Source organism: Hydractinia symbiolongicarpus, chromosome 8 (genome assembly GCF_029227915.1).
Source record: "Hydractinia symbiolongicarpus strain clone_291-10 chromosome 8, HSymV2.1, whole genome shotgun sequence".
NCBI lineage: Eukaryota > Metazoa > Cnidaria > Hydrozoa > Anthoathecata > Hydractiniidae > Hydractinia > Hydractinia symbiolongicarpus.
Window position 1 is genome coordinate 13388764 of NC_079882.1, and position 17983 is coordinate 13406746.

The 17983-nt window shown below is 35.4% G+C and overlaps 1 protein-coding gene across 2 annotated transcripts; it reads left to right on the top strand.

The window, feature by feature from the left end:
* The first annotated feature begins 5413 nt into the window (after positions 1 to 5413).
* On the top strand, positions 5414 to 17098 carry LOC130654392 (malignant T-cell-amplified sequence 1 homolog). 2 transcript variants are annotated; one of them, XM_057456957.1, is made up of 7 exons: positions 5414 to 5638; positions 13293 to 13445; positions 13515 to 13612; positions 13766 to 13899; positions 14010 to 14077; positions 15521 to 15592; positions 16564 to 17098. In XM_057456957.1, the coding sequence occupies exons 1-7, from the start codon at positions 5628 to 5630 to the stop codon at positions 16646 to 16648; spliced, it is 621 nt and encodes a 206-aa protein (XP_057312940.1). In that variant the 5' UTR covers positions 5414 to 5627; the 3' UTR covers positions 16649 to 17098. The 2 variants fall into 2 exon arrangements, with proteins under 2 accessions (XP_057312940.1, XP_057312941.1); XM_057456958.1 differs by lacking the exon at positions 15521 to 15592 and having other exon boundaries at positions 5441 to 5638.
* The last annotated feature ends 885 nt before the right edge of the window (positions 17099 to 17983 follow it).

Here is a 17983-nt window from a genome sequence, read left to right on the forward strand (position 1 = left end):
TTGATGCCCGCGAACGAAGTATCTACATAAAACCCTTTACGTCACGAGCAAAATTTTGAACACTATCAATTGTTTTCATTTCAATAATCTCACCCTCCTCTTTACCCGAAGCCCCTCCTCACCCTTCTTAACAATAAAATCAACCTCTAGTGCAAGGCTCTGAGGCTGTGCTTTATCACCATTGTTGGGTGTAGAGACATACTTGGTGAAGCCCATATCGCGAATATCTTGAGCCGTAAGGCCCTTTTGTCTTATTGTCCTAATGCTAGGAACCCGGTCCCATTCTCCTTCGTAACCCTTATACCTTTGAAAAAAAGCTGTTCCCCTTCACACCTTAAGCTACCCCTGGTTACATTTATATCCATCCGTATTTTATCCAGAGGTCCCAGGTCTTGATTATTTAGATGTGTGTAGAAAGCACTTACCTCTTCCTCTAGTACAGATTTCGTTATTCTATCAAGTGTATCTCCCTGCTGCTCCGTCGTGGTATTTTCTGCTGGGCTGGATCCCTGCACGTCTTCGAGACCACGGAACTTCTGCGGCACAAGGAGTTCACTAGGAACATTCTCGGGCCCGAGATCATCCATTTGAATACCTTCAAAAGCTCCTTCTCCTGGATTAATCGACATTTATTCAACACCGCAATTGCCTATTAATAAATGTACGGAACGAAGTTGGATCCCAACAAGGAATTAAAGACGATGCAGGCCATGAAAGGCAAGAAGCACAGTGTCAAGGTCTCCCACGTACCCGGTACGATTAATCAGAACGAAGACTTGTATGTCGACGTTCCAAACATGGGACAGAATGATGTAATTTTCCCAGGGTCCCTCAAACTCCTATTCGACCTGGAGCTTACTGGTACCAACACCCAGCGCACCATCTTCAGCAACATCGGCAAAGCCCTGGTTCAAAACTTTCGCATAAGTCTGAACGGCCACGAAGTGTAAAACATCAGCGACTACAATATACTCGCAGTGTATCGGGACTTGTGGCTCCCCAAATTTGAGTGTGAGAACAATCTAATTCTTGAGGGCATCAATCCCAATGATGGTACCATCAGAGTTCATCAAGTCAAAGCTAGCGGCCATGCAAGCAACGATGAAGAAAAAGCGATCGTGGCGGCCTACGGCAACACCTTTTGCATCCCGATAGGCAAAATGTTCGAATTTATGAGGGATCTGCCATTCTATCAAGCAGGCTTATATAACAGATTGCAGTTTGTACTGCACTTTGCACCCTATAACCAAGTCATCAAAGATGCTGGTACACCAAGATCAGGATCTATCGAAGCTAAACCAGCTGATGCTGGTTGCAAGATCACCAACATCGCGTTCGAATTCGATAAAGTGACAAACGAAGATCTCGCGAGTGCTATGATGTCTCGATACTTGAGACTCGCCCTGCCTATGAGCGTGTACTCCACAGCAAGGTTCTAACGATGAAGAAAGCTGATACCGCCTACAACCTCCAAATCGATACTCCGGCGAAGTCTCTGAAAGCTGTTTTACTGTTGTTCGTGGATCCTGGAAAAGTGAAGGCGTACAGCGGAGTCAGTGAGGTCTTCTACAACCCAAAGATAGAGAAAACCGCGATCACGGTGGAAGGTGAGCCGAATGAACTGTATAGCCACTCATGCTCCCCAAAGATCATCTCGAGCAAATCGTTGAACTCTTCGGATCCCACGATAGCAAAGTGACCATCGCCAGTTCCTTACGGAACGCTACGCCCTGTTCATTGATTTCCGCAGTAGTCCAGATCACAGTCTCCATCGTTCTGGCAGACCTTTGCAAAGGCTTAGCGATGGGATCACTCTCCACATGCCCAAAAAAGATACTAAGAAAGATGACGATACAAGTGCGGATATCCGCTGCTATGTGTATTTGCTCCAAGATGCGCAGCTGAACATCCTAAATGGGCGCTTCCACTCTGTGGAATACTAGAATAAACATGGCTATCTTGGCTGTAATGGCAGGAGGAGCGTTGATTAATGCGCTCGCATTCAGCGGTTCAAATTTCCTTTTCAGCAAGCTCTCGGGGCATGGTGAAGCAGGACGTAAAAGGCCTGAAAAAGCGATTAAAGAGCTCCAGGCTGTTCGAGCGCAGTGGGTTCGGATCGTGAAGCGAAAATCGATTGGTACAACAAGCAACGAGAGGAACAGCGTGCTGCAGGACAGAGTCTCAAGAACCTCGACGAGGGTATGCGAGAATACTATATCGCGACGATCGAGAAGGCCCCTACACACAGAAACTAAATAATCCTATAGGATACAAAGTACTCAGAAGAAAAAAGGATCAAAAGGAGACATACAAATTTCAAACCATCACTTCCAAACCAAAATGACCTATGTAGGGGTAGCATGTTTCCTTTTTTCAGATAGCTATTATTTTTTTTTAACCCTTCATAAGTAATATACAACACTTGTTGGCTCTGTTTTTATACCGATAGGCCGCCGGTGTACATCTGTTTTTTTTTTTGTTTTTTTTAATAAATCATTCGTTATATCGTCGACATGACATTTGACAGTTCGATGTCATGGATGTAATGTTCTTTCTTAAGCGAACGAGAACCTCTAAGGCATAACAACATTGACCGTAACAGGGAAAAGGAAATTTTTGTTCTAATATAATTGACTGCTTGTGATACAGGTATGTCTCTTTTCTCTGCAATCATTTCCGATAAACGTTTGTAAAACAGCTTACACTCTCGCCCCATTCCACCATTTGTTGAGAAAACCAATGGGGTGAACGACCCGTTATCAACATCAAGCACACGTTCATTGTACTGGCGTTTCTTCTCATCCTCGTTGCGTTTAAAGCATTTATTGAGTTCCAAACCCTGGTATCTCCGAGCGTTTAGGTCAAAAACCCGTATATCCAAAAATACCCTTTGACCAGGAGTCCAGAACCCAATAGCGCTTATATCAAGACGAGCTTCTTGACTTCTATTGGCGCTTTGTGGTTGAATTTGCTCACCATCCAACTGAATCAACATTGGTTCGCGTCGAACGTCCTTACACACTTCGTTTAGAAAAACAGAAGTGATATCACGAACTTCATTGTGTCTCATCGTGATAAAACCACCTTTCTTGCAGGATAAAGCATGAGTCACGTTAAATTTGCTACCGCATGCACAATCTGAAGGGAGTCTAGGTAGTGCCCAATTATAACGGATACGTAACGCATCCCTAAACTGTTCTTTGTTTAAGTCATACATCTGTTCTTTAATAGGTAAACTCGTCAGCCAATTCGATGCTCCCACCATCATGTTTACATCATTAATCCTCTTCTGTTCTTCATTCATGTTTGCTCTTAACAGCTGAAGCTTTTTTCTTTATTTTGTTGACGCCGTTCGCTTTTTATCACTGCAATTGTCTTACCACTGTCATTGTCGATCTTTCCCACGATTTCTTTTTGAAGCAGGTACGTCAATTGTTTCGAGTTTTCCAGCTCGACTGGAGCGTATTCGCATATATTTTTCAAACCAAGTCCTCCCAATCTGGGCGGCAGTGACATAAGCATTCGTTCTTCATCATTTACGACATGACCATCAGTTATCGCTGGAATAAACTGATGTCTGATTACGTCTTCTACAGGATCAAGAAATTTTTCAATTCCTGGAATTGTGCGAACGAAGTAGGAGAAGCGATGTTGGTATCCACTAATATAGCAGGTATATGCCTCTTGCGGTTGGGTTATCGCAATTCTGGACAGCATTGACAATTCTTGAACCCATTGGTTTTCCATCTTGTTACAGTACTCACTTTTATAATCATCGCTGCCAATTACTGCGCCTAGATGTCTTTCGCCACGTGTAGTAATCTGAACGTTCGTATTTCGAAACAATTCGTTGGCTTTTTCAACATACTGTTCTTTAACAATCAACCACGATTTTTGAGGTTGCGGAAAGTACCCGAACAATGGCCCTTTTTTTTCAGATTTTCCCACCATAAAATCAATGATTCGCATTTTCCTACTGCCGTTAGATCATCAGCAAAAGCGACCATTTGATCTTGTCCTGTAATCACTGTTAACATCAATTCAAGTAGTGGTGTTATACCTATTGCATACATTGCCATACCAATGGGATCGCCTTGGGTAGTTCCTTCTTTCGAGCGTAGTTCAATCCCACCAATCACAAATAGCCTTGCTGGTATATTGTAGCAATTTGTCACATAATTTGATAAGATCGGGCATAATATTCGAATATTGTGAATCAGAGCTCGTCTGTTGATACTGTTAAATGCATTTGCTGCATCTACTAATAATACTGCTTCTGATTCTTCACTCTCAAACATATCTCGCATCGCATGAATGGCAGCTTCACTCCCCGCTCTTTGACCTGCACACATTTGAATGTTGGTATGTTGAGGCCGCGAAGCACTTGGATTGGTCAGTAGTGAAAATGGAGCCTCGCGATTGGTCTTTTACGCGTAAGCGATCAAAACAAAGCCGGTAAAAACGGGGTCTGCCGTGGATCCGAAATAAAGCTGCAGGGCCGCGGGGATTTTCCGTATGTCTCGCTACTTCCTCCGCCATGTTCAGCGCAGGAGACAGGACAGACGGAATACGGCTATGAAGTGAATATATTCAGAACATATCCAGTTTTGGATATCGATTAGACTGCACAGAAATTGTTTTAAGGATTTTTGGTGCCACAGGAATAGCAAAACACATATTCCATTTTGTTTACAGCCTTTCTAGCAATTTCCTAGAAATCGAAGGCTCAACGGAAATTGCTAAACCAATGGCCTTCAAAACCTAAACATAACATCTTGGTACCTACAAGGGTATGCAAATCTCTTCAAAAATATGCAAAGACCTTCTTCTTTTTGCACAACCACTCCATTGCAGCATCTGACTTTGTCAGGCAGTTCAAACACGTCACAAAGGCGGTATATGTCCCCTTTACAAATTCTGAATTCACTTTTTCAGTCATCTGCATTCAGTAAATCCAAATCAAATTTTTCATAGTTGTTATAGCGAAGGTCAAGATTCGAAGAACTGTTTAGGTCATAGAGGAGTAAACATTCTTCATCATCTATTAAACGGTTAGCATGGGCTAACAGAATTACTTCTCGAACTGTCTTGAGTTTTGGCATATTTCGATGAAGTAAACAAACAGTCTGGTTCCCGCCTAAAACGTAATGTAAGTTTTACGGCAACGGTCGATAAAAATTGTGCTCCCTTTGCCGTTCCGGTTTTCGTGTCGTCATTTCGTAAAGTCCCTATTGTAATCTCCAGGCCAGGGATTCTTTTTAAATAATTAGACATCGCAAAACAAGGGGACCGAGTCTGCAAGTTACACGCTTTGTTCAGGTTAGAATAGGGCCGTGACCGATAATACTTAAATTTTGTTTTGCCGTGGTATTCCTTCTCTTTTGCCGCGAGAATTTTGCCGTGGGCCTTTTTGTTGTGCCGTGGCTTTCTTTGTTTTGCCGTGGGCTTTTTTGTTTTGCCGTGGGCCTTTTTGTTTTGCCGTGGCACTTGTGGGCCACCGTATAGGCCACCGTAGGTCGGAGACATCTCGGCAGTTATCAATGTATTTCTTTATTTATCTATAGTACCATTTTAGACATTTCAAGGCGAACGAATGAGTTTGATGTTTGCTGCGATTTTGTATTAGAATGTTTAAAAAGTAAGTGTATCTTTGTTAATGTGTAGCTAAGTTGTATCTACCATTTTTATATAACTGTATAATACCATTTTGTAAAGGTACTTGTTGAGCTGATTATTACGAGAACATGAAACTGACAGTTCTAAGGGGCCGTCAACAAAAATCTTTCTTTGCATTTTGTTTGCTATTTTTAACAAGACCAAGGAAAGTTATGATTGATCATATAAAGGCGTGGTTCTGTAGGTCACATTTTCGCGAGATAAGCTTTCGCGAAAATGACGAAAAATCGCGAAAGTTTCTCACGAAAGTTTCTCCAATTGAAGTAATTATTCACGACATTTTAATTTAAAGAGGAATTGTTAAAGCTAAATATTTTTAATAAAAGATAATAATAGTATTATGGCTATAAAATCGTGACAGGTGTGTTATAACAGGAAAAATATGAATATTATGGTGTATGGCCTTTCGCAACTAATTCATTGAAAAATTTTTTTCTGATTTTAAGGCTTCCTGCTTCCTTAATGTAAATGTAGGGACTTAGACTTTTAAAAGGGAATTATAAAGATTTTTTCAGACTTGGACCCAATTACTTGCAAAATACTTTATTATTATTATTATTATTATTATTATTAAACAATATTTATACAGGATTTTTTACACTTCAGTAAAATGAACTACTGCTATCATCGTGTGTCCTGTCAGTAAAAATATATAAAAGAAAGAAAAATATAAGCAAAAACTATTATCTACTAAATAACCACTCATGAGTTAGCTAAGAAATTAATATAAAACGCATGTACGTACCAAGAAAAAAGAAAAAGAGAAAAAAGAAAAATGTGAAACTAGAATGCGCAAAAGTTAGAAACAGAAGCTACTTTAATAATTACTAAAAACATATAAAACATATTTTAAAAGCGAATATTTACATAAAATGTTGATAAACTAATTTTTTGAACTGAAATAAGTTATCGCAACAACGTATTTTTAATGGTAAGTCATTGTATAATGCTGCACCAAGATATTTGAAGGATCTTTTTCCGAACTCTAATTTTATACGTGGTAATTTCACTAACATATTTCGATTCCGTGTGTTAATTGAATACTTGTTGATAACAAAATACTTATTGAAATTTTCGCAGACAGTGCTCGTCAGACAGCTTTTTACCAAAACGCATGCCCGTCCTTTCATCTTTCCTTCAATACTCCCAATCGTATTTTTTCCTCCAACTATTTGTCCGGCTCGATTTTCTATTGATTGTAACTTTTTTCGTTGGGTCATCGTTAATTTTAAATTTAAAAGAGAACTATACAACAAAAGGGGTTCAATTACCATCTGATAGATTTTATAAGCAGCTTCAAAACTCAGAAATGGTCGCATTTTTCTAAGAAGGTTCAATCTTCCGGCTGCTTTCTTATATGACTTCTCGAAATTATCAACCAGGGTTAGTGACGAATCCAGTTCGTTTCCCAAATATATGTAAGACGTGGAATGATGAATAGGTTGACCCTGCATTGCCAATTGGATTGTATTTTTGGTATTTTTACGGGATAATCTTTTAGATGTTCCAAATAGCACAGTTTCTGTTTTTCCTTTCTTTAGATTCAGTATGAGTTCGTTATCGTTCAAATAAGTGGATACGTTTTCTAATTCATCGTTTAATGTTGTTTCTATTATATAGGGGTCAGCATTTGCAACATAGATGACGGTATCGTCAGCAAATTGAATACACTTACTTTTCTCAAGGTGTTCCGAGAAGTCATTAAAAAATATCAAAAATAGTATAGGACCGAGTATCGATCCTAACTTAGTGCTTTTAAAGTGCTAAATCCAATACTATTTAAAAAGTGTTTTTTTTAAATTAGCCTAAGTCAATTTATCCTTTTTTCAGTCCCTGGTTAATATACGTAAGAACAAGATGAGTTGAATCAACTCAATAGAAATTATAATCAAACATACGTAATCAAAAAACACATGAAGAGTAAAGAGTGGGCTTACAACAAAACACGAAAGGTTTTTTGACTTTTCTTAAAATCAAATTTTTTTAAATTAAAGATATTTGGACTTAGACCTTTTTGAAATTAAAGTCATATAGACTCAAGCATTTTTTTAAACAAAGATGACAACTAACGCCTCAAAAACTAGGATCAAATAATGTTTTATGATTTTTTAATCTCTACCGCAAACAAATTGATCTGATGGTTAATGACGTTGAATTTATGGCCAAATCTACCGAAAAATGGTCTTAAAAATACTAACAGCAAAACATAAAATTTCAATAACAATACTGCATACTCATTACCTATTTAAAAAATCAGTTGTTGTCGACTGCCTGGCAGTAGCTTTTCTCAAAGCGTTGTTTGACATAAAGTGTTGTTCAAATTGACTCTCTACATTTGCAATATTAATAACTTTAGCGTAGCCGTTTCGCATAGCAAATTGTTTGTGAATAGCCTCAAATTAAGGTCATTCAGTATCTGCAACGCCCTCGCTATGTCACATGAATACATGTCTGACCTATCCTATGGCTCATTACCGTCATTTTCGTCGCTGTGCCTAGATTTTAAAGTCAAAGTGTTTTTAGGTTTTTTGATTCCCTTGTTTTTATTCACCCCAGCTGTCAGAAAGAATGTCTCAAAAACTTAAACATTTTGTCAAGACAGCCTTAAAATTCTGTGAAACTAAAAGGATTGGTTTAAAAAACAATGCAGAAAAGAATTGATCCGTCACTAGTTTAATTAACATTGGCGCATGTCGATTGCTGGTTTAGCATAATGCCTCAATCAGTACTTTCCGCCATCAGATCTGAAAAATTCTGAAAAAAACCATTTTTACTTTATTATTTTTTATTTTGGTCAACTCGTGGTGGCATAGAGCTAAACATGTAAATATTCTTTTTCAATAAATGTAGCGCACTGTGCAAGATAAACAAGAAAACCAGTCGGTTTGAGCACACAATCCGATCTTGTATAATATCGAAACTATGGTCATGAATATCTGTCAGTGAAAGAAAAAGAACGTAAAATAAATGATTGACAACTTTTGAGATTGCCGTTTTGGCATCTTTGTGACCTGTTTTTAATCAATTTGTGAATTAATTTTGTTTCACATCACACGCGTTTCTTGATATATCTGTGCAAATCATCGCACACCGACTTAAATACTCCTGAAAAATACTGCTTTGCGGAACAACTGAACAAAAATTTGCATTTACTTATTTGCTTGAATTTACATTGCAGATTAAAGTTGTGGCATGCACACGATGTCTTGACTGCTCACTAGTCGTTTTGAGAATATAATTTGTGTAAATTGGGTCGCAGTATTCAAAAACGATTCGCATTTAGGGAACTGCAAACCCTTATTTCGATCGTTGGAACATGTGCAGGAATATGAAATAGACTTCATAAGATGAACAATTATTAATACACTATAATAAATACAACATTTTTTTGTCATTATAACTTTATGTTATATTAGAAATAAATGAGCCGCAAAAACTTCTGTTCATTCCAAGCATTCTTGCATTGGGCATTATGGCTAAATTTTAAAAGGTGCATATTGTAAAATAATCAAATAGTTTATAAAACGACAGAATAATTTCTAAATTGATAATTGTAAACATCACACCATTTCAACATATCACTGTATAAGAACTACTCAAGCATTATTTTAATAAAATAATAATCTATAAATAAGGAATTTACATGACATGGTCCTGCTTTTACAAAATCTTTCCCCGTGGGATTGTCACATGGTACTATTTTCGGATGAGAGAAAACACACAAGTTTCACGGCCATATTCTCACAAAAGAAGCTTTGATTAAACAAGAACTACAAGTATCGGAATTAAAGTAAAGCTATACTAGCAAAAACTCACCTAAAGCGACACAATATGACAGGTTTGAAGTCAGGAAACAAGGAATCTGTGAAAAATTCAGCCCCTATTTATGAAGAGGTGACTGGGTGAACGCTGTGTTTTCCCTCAAATCATATTGACTACCGTATAGCTATATACAATTTAAAAATATAATTATATATACACATGTATATGGTTCCATTACTTTAAAATTTAGCTAAATAAATCAGCAGGATTCTCTGGTGTTATTTCAACTTCACATCATATTTCCAAATGTATCAAGACACAATCAATACACATCGCAAGATAAGTATATAAACAAACGGTCCGCTGAAGGATTACCTAATGTTTTTTGTAAAAATCCAGTGAAATGCACATTACGCATGGATATCGAAGGGATGCCGAAACATTAGCAATTTGAATAGAATTGTAATGCGCACTAAGATGAGTTCAATCTGCGTGTCTATTTCTCCCTCTATGATTAAAACAAGGTTTTGTAAACATTCTGGGTACAGGGAATGTAATACACTTCATTCGACTAACAGATTTAATTGTGGAAACCAAGAAACACAAACTTGACTAAAAGCTATAAAGCAGCTAGCTAGCTTAATAAACTCTTAGGAAATAATATTTGAGTCTGCAAAAATAATTTTAAAATGTTTGCCATGCAATGACAGCCAACAAGAATGTTGATGGAGGACTTGATTGTAATTTTGCCCACACACACCTATTTGACAAGCAGTAAGGAAACTGCTAACTAAGCAGATTATGCTAATTGGGTCATTCCATGCCAAATGAACCAAAATCAAGGGACTTTCCATGTCGACCCTCACAGATTTTCTTGAAATTTTTACCACAAGTTTATATTAATAGGATATGGAAGTTCTGAAATTTTTAACTTCCTACCTCGAGTTGTTCCCAGGATATGACCTTTAGAAATTTTCCCCATTCTGGCCATTTCTTAACATTAACAAAATCCTCTGTTTTCAGCATGCCATAATTTCATGTATGGACACCCAATGTCTCTAAAAGTCTATAAAATCATAGTATTCCATCCATATATTTTAAAGAAACCAAAACTGATATTAGAAAATTTTTAGAATTCCGCAATTATGGATCAGAGAATGCTAGAAATTGCTTTTAGATGTTTTTTTTAGTATTTTGATGCTCCAGTAACTCAAATATCAAGGTGAGATAAGGTCCATACTTATTATTCTTTTAGAACAAATACTTTTCCATCATTTAATCTAAATTTAATCATTTTATTTTGATGGGGTTTCAAAATATGACCTTCCGAAGTACCACCCACACAGAATTTCCTAAATTTTTACAAAATTCCAGGTAAAAAAAAGCAGCGCAGGAAAAATTTTCTGGCTTTGAAAATTTCGGCAGATAATCTTTAAAGTATCCATCAGCACTTAAAGGAAAAAAATCTTGGGATTCTGAGTGCTTCTGTATATAACCTTACATTTAAATATGGTTGATTTTCGAAAAAGTGCATGCAAGTAATTTTTTGAGGATTTTGATGCCTCGTTTACCCAAATATCAAAGTGTGAAAAGGTCTATACTTTTTTTTTCTTTTAAAACTAATAATTTTCCATCATTTAACTTAAACTTAATCATTTTATTTTTATGGGCTTTCAAAATATGACCTTCCAAAGTATTGCCTGGACAGAATTTCCAAAATTTTCACAAAATTTGGGAGGAAAAAAAGTACTGCAAGAAATAATTTTCAGTTTGGAAAATTTAATAAGATAATCTTCACAATATTATTATGGACTGGAAAGAAAAAAATCTTGGGTATATTTTTATACATATCTGTGTTTTCAAATGTGGTGAATTTTTTTTAAAAAAAAATGATTGTGTGCAATAATTTTTTGTGATTTTTATGCCTCTGCAACTGAAATTGTTATGATGAATAATGTTCATACTTAATTTTTATCTTTAAACCTATGGTTTACTAGCACTAAATTAAACCACAGCCATTATATATCAATGATGTTTCAAATTATGACCATCCAAAGTAGCAACCACATAAACTCTCTAAAACATGTACTTCTGGTTAATAAAATTAAAACAGTAAGTAAACAGCAGTAAACGATACTTTGCTAGTCAATGCAAATAAAAAAGTTTTGGGAAGTTAGTTCAGCGGAAAAAAAAGAATATGCCAAGAATTTTTTGAAATATCTGAAACAAGACTTTTGCATGCCATCGAATGAGCCTAAAGCCCCTGCCCCTAAAACGAACAAAGTCCGTTTTACAGGAAGAAGTTTCTTGTCACAATTCCTAAACTGATATGTGAAAAACTTTTGAGTAATTAAAAGGTCTCATAAAAAACAACTATTTTAATTATGGTTATAATAACATTTACTTTCTAGGGATGGTGGGTGCATTTAATAATTGGGTTGCAGAACGAGTTCCCTAATAGGACGTCAGGTGTCAGAACGGAAAAAAAGATCCTTGTTTCCGATGTGCCTATATCGAAATATCCTTTGGAAAAAAGTTTTGTCGCTAACCAGCAATTTGCACATGCTTAGTATCTTTAAGTTACTGTAGGTGGTTACCAGTTGATACAGAAGATTGTGCCGAATATAAATATATTTATGAGGGAATAATAGATTTCGTTTTCCTTATATAAATAGAGCTAGCCTGCCTTTTAGTGCGATCACGTGTCTGCGGCTTTTTCTTAGAAAAATTGTTGTTGTTGTTGTGGGTAACACGTATTGTTTAGTAAGGAAAGTTGTGAACATTCCCCTAAAAAAAACAGCTGAGTCATTTTTAGAATTGAGCTTTCATTTTTGTCCAATCTATAAACTTTTTTTTTCGACGGAATTTCTCTCCTGAATACGTTAACCCCTTTAATCCTCTTTTGGACCTACCTGGTACAAGCGAGGTCTTATTACCTGTGTCCGTACGTCCAGTACTAGCTTTTCTCAGAATTGGATCATTAGTTTTTTCTGCTTCTTTGCACAAAGATGGGGAACAATAAACCCTCAAATGTAACGATGTCACTTTTCTGATAAAAAACCTTATCAGCTCAAAAATGGTGAATTTATGTACAAAATGAGAAAAAACGATCCTACCATATGGATATATGTCAGGATTGAATTGTTAATTTTTTACTGATTTTTTGCACAATGACAGGGAACAATAGTCCCCCGAATGTGACGAGTCAGTTTTCTGAGAAAAAATCCTACGCAAAATGAGCAAAAACGATCCTATTATATGGTTTTTACGACATTTCTCAGGATTGGATCATTAGTTTTTTCTGACTTTTTGCACAAACATGCAATTGACCATCCAATATGACAAAGTCATTTTTTTGAGATTTTTTCTCCTAGACCAATAATGGCGAATTCGTGGTGGGAAATGAGTCAAAATGGTTCTAAAATACGGATTTTCGAGCTTTTTAGAGGATTGGATTATTACTTTTTTCTAATGTTTTAAATCCAAGTAGGTAAAAAATTTTCATTCAAAAATCTTTTTTTTTTTTTTTTTTTTAAAAAAAGTTGAAATAAAAACATATCTCTAATAATACGGAGAGTGTGTCCGTCTGTGACAGGTATAGTTGATGTATTCATCTTACTGTATCCTTAAGTAAGTTTATAGTATTAAAAATTGTCCTCACGACGAATGTTAAACCAATAAATTACTTATCTGTATGCGTGACTTGGCATGGTACGAGCAGCACTAAAAAGTGGAAAATATGCCTGGCTAAACAATGCAATTTTGCTTGTGTAATGCACATGAAAGAATAGCAACATGGCACCAGTGTTCAAGAGTTTATTTGCAATTTCATAAATTAATATTTGTTTTCTTAGATTTGTAGCCAAAGAAGAGATATCGGGCACCAGTCAGTTGAAATCATCCGTGCAAAGAGGTATTAGAACCAAAGTTTTGGAGTTATACCCTGCTATCGAGCATTACATAGACCAAATATTACCAAAGAAAGAAAGCATTGTGTTAATAAAATGGTAGGATTGTTCGATGTTTTGTAGACTTGAACAGAATAACAACATTTACGCCTGTTTCATTTTTTTTAGTAAGGAACATATTGAGGTATTGTCGGTCAAATCAGAGCTTGTATTTTTTCGACAGCGTGATGGACCATGGATACCTACATTGAGGTTACTTCATAAATGTAAGTATGCTTTTTCTCACAAGGTTGAAGACAATGTTGATTTTTTTGTCATTGTTGTGTTGCCTATTATTTTATGCTCTGTCTTACCCAGTTTCCCCGTGACTTCAATTTTGTAAAAGTGAATTTTAACAAAATAATGTTCTTTATTTTCAGATCCATTTTTATTGACAATAGAACAGGTCGACAAAGGTGCTATTCGTTTTGTTTTAAGTGGTGCTAACATAATGTGTCCTGGTTTAACTTCACCCGGTGCAAAAATGAACAATGCTGAAAAAGACACAATTGTTGTATCTTTCTTTCATGATGATATTAATAAGCAGACACTCTAATTGTCTTCACTTTTCTTTAAAAATACTTTTATTTTGACGAGTACTTTTCCTTAACTAATTGATAATAGGCTATAATGGCCGAAGGCAAAGAACATGCAGTTAGTATCGGTGTGACAAAAATGAGTACACAGGAAATGTATGTTATATTTTTTCTCATTTTCGATTACTTATTTTATTAGTACTTTAAAGGAAGAAAGTGTTTGCGGAAGAAAGTTTGCGGGAAAAAACTTTTGCGTTTGCCAAATGTGAGTAATATTTTTCGGAGTATAGCTTAACAGACCAGATTATGATTCAAACAAATGCTGTATCGAAAAGACTGAAATAAAGAATTAAAGCTGTTAATCTAGTTTTTCTTTCAAGAGATATAATCATGATGTAGAATGCCATATGGAAATAATAATTCACATGTAAACAAAAAATAAGAAGAAAATAATACATCTAGAATACTAATCAATGACGATAGTTGTTTCACCCTTCTGCCGATTCTGGTATTCATCACTCTCTTTTTGTTTTTCTACTGTTCGTTGTTGATTGAAAAATATCCAAATGTTCTTACTTTTTGGTGCGCTCAATTTCACTTTTTCTCTTTTTTTGTTTGTGCTCGTTTTTGTTGCAGTCGAGGGCACTCCTGCTGCTTGATCTACCACAAGCAAATACGAACCTAGTATGGTTTCTTCTTTAGGTTTTGTGTAATTTTCCTCTATTATATCCTGATACTTTTTCAGTATGAGAATATTAATGCAAGTTCCAGGGATTGAAGCTGTGACTTTGCAGCCTATTTCTATTCCCCCTTGAACCAATGGCGATCTTTGATAATGCTCACTCATTAAAGTAACTGATAATCTTCCATCTCGATCAATAAAAAACTTTGTTGCCCGTGAAATTTCTCTCGAAAGATGTCCGACAGCTGCGGTTTTTCCAATTTTACATACTTTTATGGCAAACGTGTCGAATGGGTACCCTCTTCAAAGACACAGTTCAACTTTTGCGAAGGTTGTGGTTTCCAAAACCTGCGGTAATAATAGTACCCACGAACAGCGACTGTAAACTCTATCACTTTATCGTAAGACATTGCTAAATTTTATGAATGAATGAAAAATATTCCGACTTGGGATAATTATGAAAATTTTGCGGGAAAAAACTTGCGATTCACTAATATCACAACATTTTGCGGGAATAAACTTTTGCGATTCGAGCCAAAACCGCAAAAACCACAAACACTTTCTTCCTTTAAAGTAGCACAATGCCGTTCTTTGAAAAGCTGGATTTTGTTTGACATTTGTAGGTCGTTAATATTACTATATGTTTACTATGTCGTTAATATTACTATATGTTTATATATGTTGTAAAAATCTGCTAAGTTAAAACGTGCCGCTTTCACGTAATTGCTCAAATTATGGAGAGTTTTGGATACATGCACCAGTTTTTTTAATTTATATATCATTGGAAAGTTTATAATTCATAGAATATTTATTTCAAATAAATATAAAACTTTGACATTGAAAAGAGGGAAAAGTTACAAAGTTTGAATCTGAATATCTCAAAAGCAATTTTTGTTTGATGCACCACTACGTTTCAGGCTAATAGGTACAAGCACATGGATATGGAGGCAAAACTACAAATATAAATACCTCACGACAAATCTGTTAGGGTTAGTCCTTTTCCAAAATATTGGCAAGGATTTAATTTTAAATTTGTTCTTAAATAATTAGTATTAATTTTTAACCAATCTGTTCCCTCAATATGTTCGTTATTAAAATATTTACATATTCAAGGTAATCCAAGGCTTCAATAGTACAAAATTCCTATCTAAAATAGCTGGAAAAGTGAATTTTTTTGCAAGGTTTAGGGGACTCGTTAGTATATGCTGTTACATTATGTTTTATTTGTCACATTAATGTAATTACATTCCAAGCAATAGCCCCGCAGGGAGAGGGTCAAGATATTATCACAATGTGAAGGTAAAACAGTACAACAGAGAAAAACTTTTCGATATAAATTCGCAACTAGTCCTTAAAAAGCAATCCCAAGACACCGTTTTGGTACTCAGGTGGAGTAGTTTTGATTATTGGGCGGGTATACTTTAAATTCAACAGTCGGCAATTCGAAAAAGGGGTTTCATAATTTGAACCTTTTTGAAGTTTATTATTTTATGACAAAAATAGCACTATTTTTTTGACTTTGCGAATACATACACTTGTATATACTTTTATTTCGCAGTTTAGGAAACAGTTGATACTCTCAACCCGGGGCATGTTTCATGTATCCTTGAGGGAATTAATTTTTACGTTTATTAAATTTCGCGAATGTTCACGAAAAAAGAATGTTCTCGATTTGTACCATTTGTACCTTTACGTAAAAGAAAAAGTAAATACCGCTGGAATTGAAATTTTTGATATATTATTTATTACAAGAAAAAAGATTAAACCAAAAGTCCAAATTTTTTTTTTTGTCCACGAAAATTTACCTTTTAATTTCAGAAGAGATTAATCTTCGCCGAGTAAACGACCACTCCGAAAATGTAGTTTGTAAACTTTGTGTAGGTTATCTCATATGTTTCATTTTTTGCTATATAATTTATGTCTCAGATATATGATTTATTGATCTTTATTTTTAATTTAGAACTGAAAAAAATAAGGGGATTGGGGTCGACAATATTCATTATTTGAATGATGGAATGTGGGTGATGAATCAATTGGATAAATAAAAAAGTTGTAAAAATGTTATTGTAAAAATCGTATTCCCATGTTACGATTTATTTTGATAGGTTTATTATGAAAGTACAGCTTCTTCCTCTACCACACGGGTTTTCTCTTATAAACGTGTTTTTTATTAAAAAAAGACGTGTATTATCTCCTAGAGAGCCACGGTTCAAACATCAACCGGTTTTAGTTTAATACTTCTGTTATATGAATAAAAAAATTAAAAAAAATTATTTTCATATGAAGGAACTGTTTTTTTTTACTTCTATACAAGCATTGTTAAATTAATTTTCGCATCTGACGGGCTTTGTTACAAGTTGTAGTTCTGGGTCCTACTCAATATGCAATTATTTGATAATACTTCTCATCCAACACAGAAGAAGTTTTGTATTCCTTTTTTAATTCTATACAAGTATTGTAATTGATGAATAATAAATGTCTCACCAGCATGTAAATCGATGTTTTTATGCTTTACTCATATAATTAACTTGACAAAAAATGAAATAACGGTAACTATGCTTCTCTTACTATTTCCTCGATTGTCAATTTTTTTGGGAACTTTTTTTGTCAGCTAATTTCTCTTTTAAGATTACACGCTTTTTACAGGCAGAATGAGGCTCAAATCTTTCAAAAAGCAAGTAAATAAAAAAGAAAGATAAATGTCACGTGATAGAGGATTTAATAATAGCAAAAGTTACTAGGATTTCACTTGTCCTAGAGTTCTCTTACGACGATAGACGTTGAACCGTTTAACCCTATTCGGTCTGGGGGGGGGGGGATTCCGCCCGTCCCCCACCCCCCCTGACGGTTTTTTTTAAATAACTCCTTATTGCTATGTTATATGGCTGTGAAACTTACTGAGTTTCAATATTTATCTATTAGACACCTGCATGCCGAAATTTTAGGTTCCATACCTTTCAGAGGCCTTGATATTGGCCATTACTCGAAACTACCCCTAAAAATCTCTACGAAATCCTTATAACGGGGAAAATTTATTAACTCCTGTTAGGATTATCCTTAGAACTTAAAACTTACAACACAACTTTGTTTTATTAAGAAGAATCATTTTGCATAATTTGGACACGTGATTAATCTGATTTCCCAATTTTGTCGGATTTTACCCGAAAATCGGAAAAAAACGGATTTTTGGCAATTTTTTATGCGATCCACGTAAAAAAAAACCCGGAAAATATGTTAAATAACTTTTATTTAGCTTTCAAAAAGTTCAAACAGAATGCAAAAATTCGCTGTGTTTTCATGAAGTGCTAGCGGCAGTTGTTGTAAAACTTGCGCCAACTGTTTTACAACAGTTACTCAACACTATATTAATGGAAACCGAC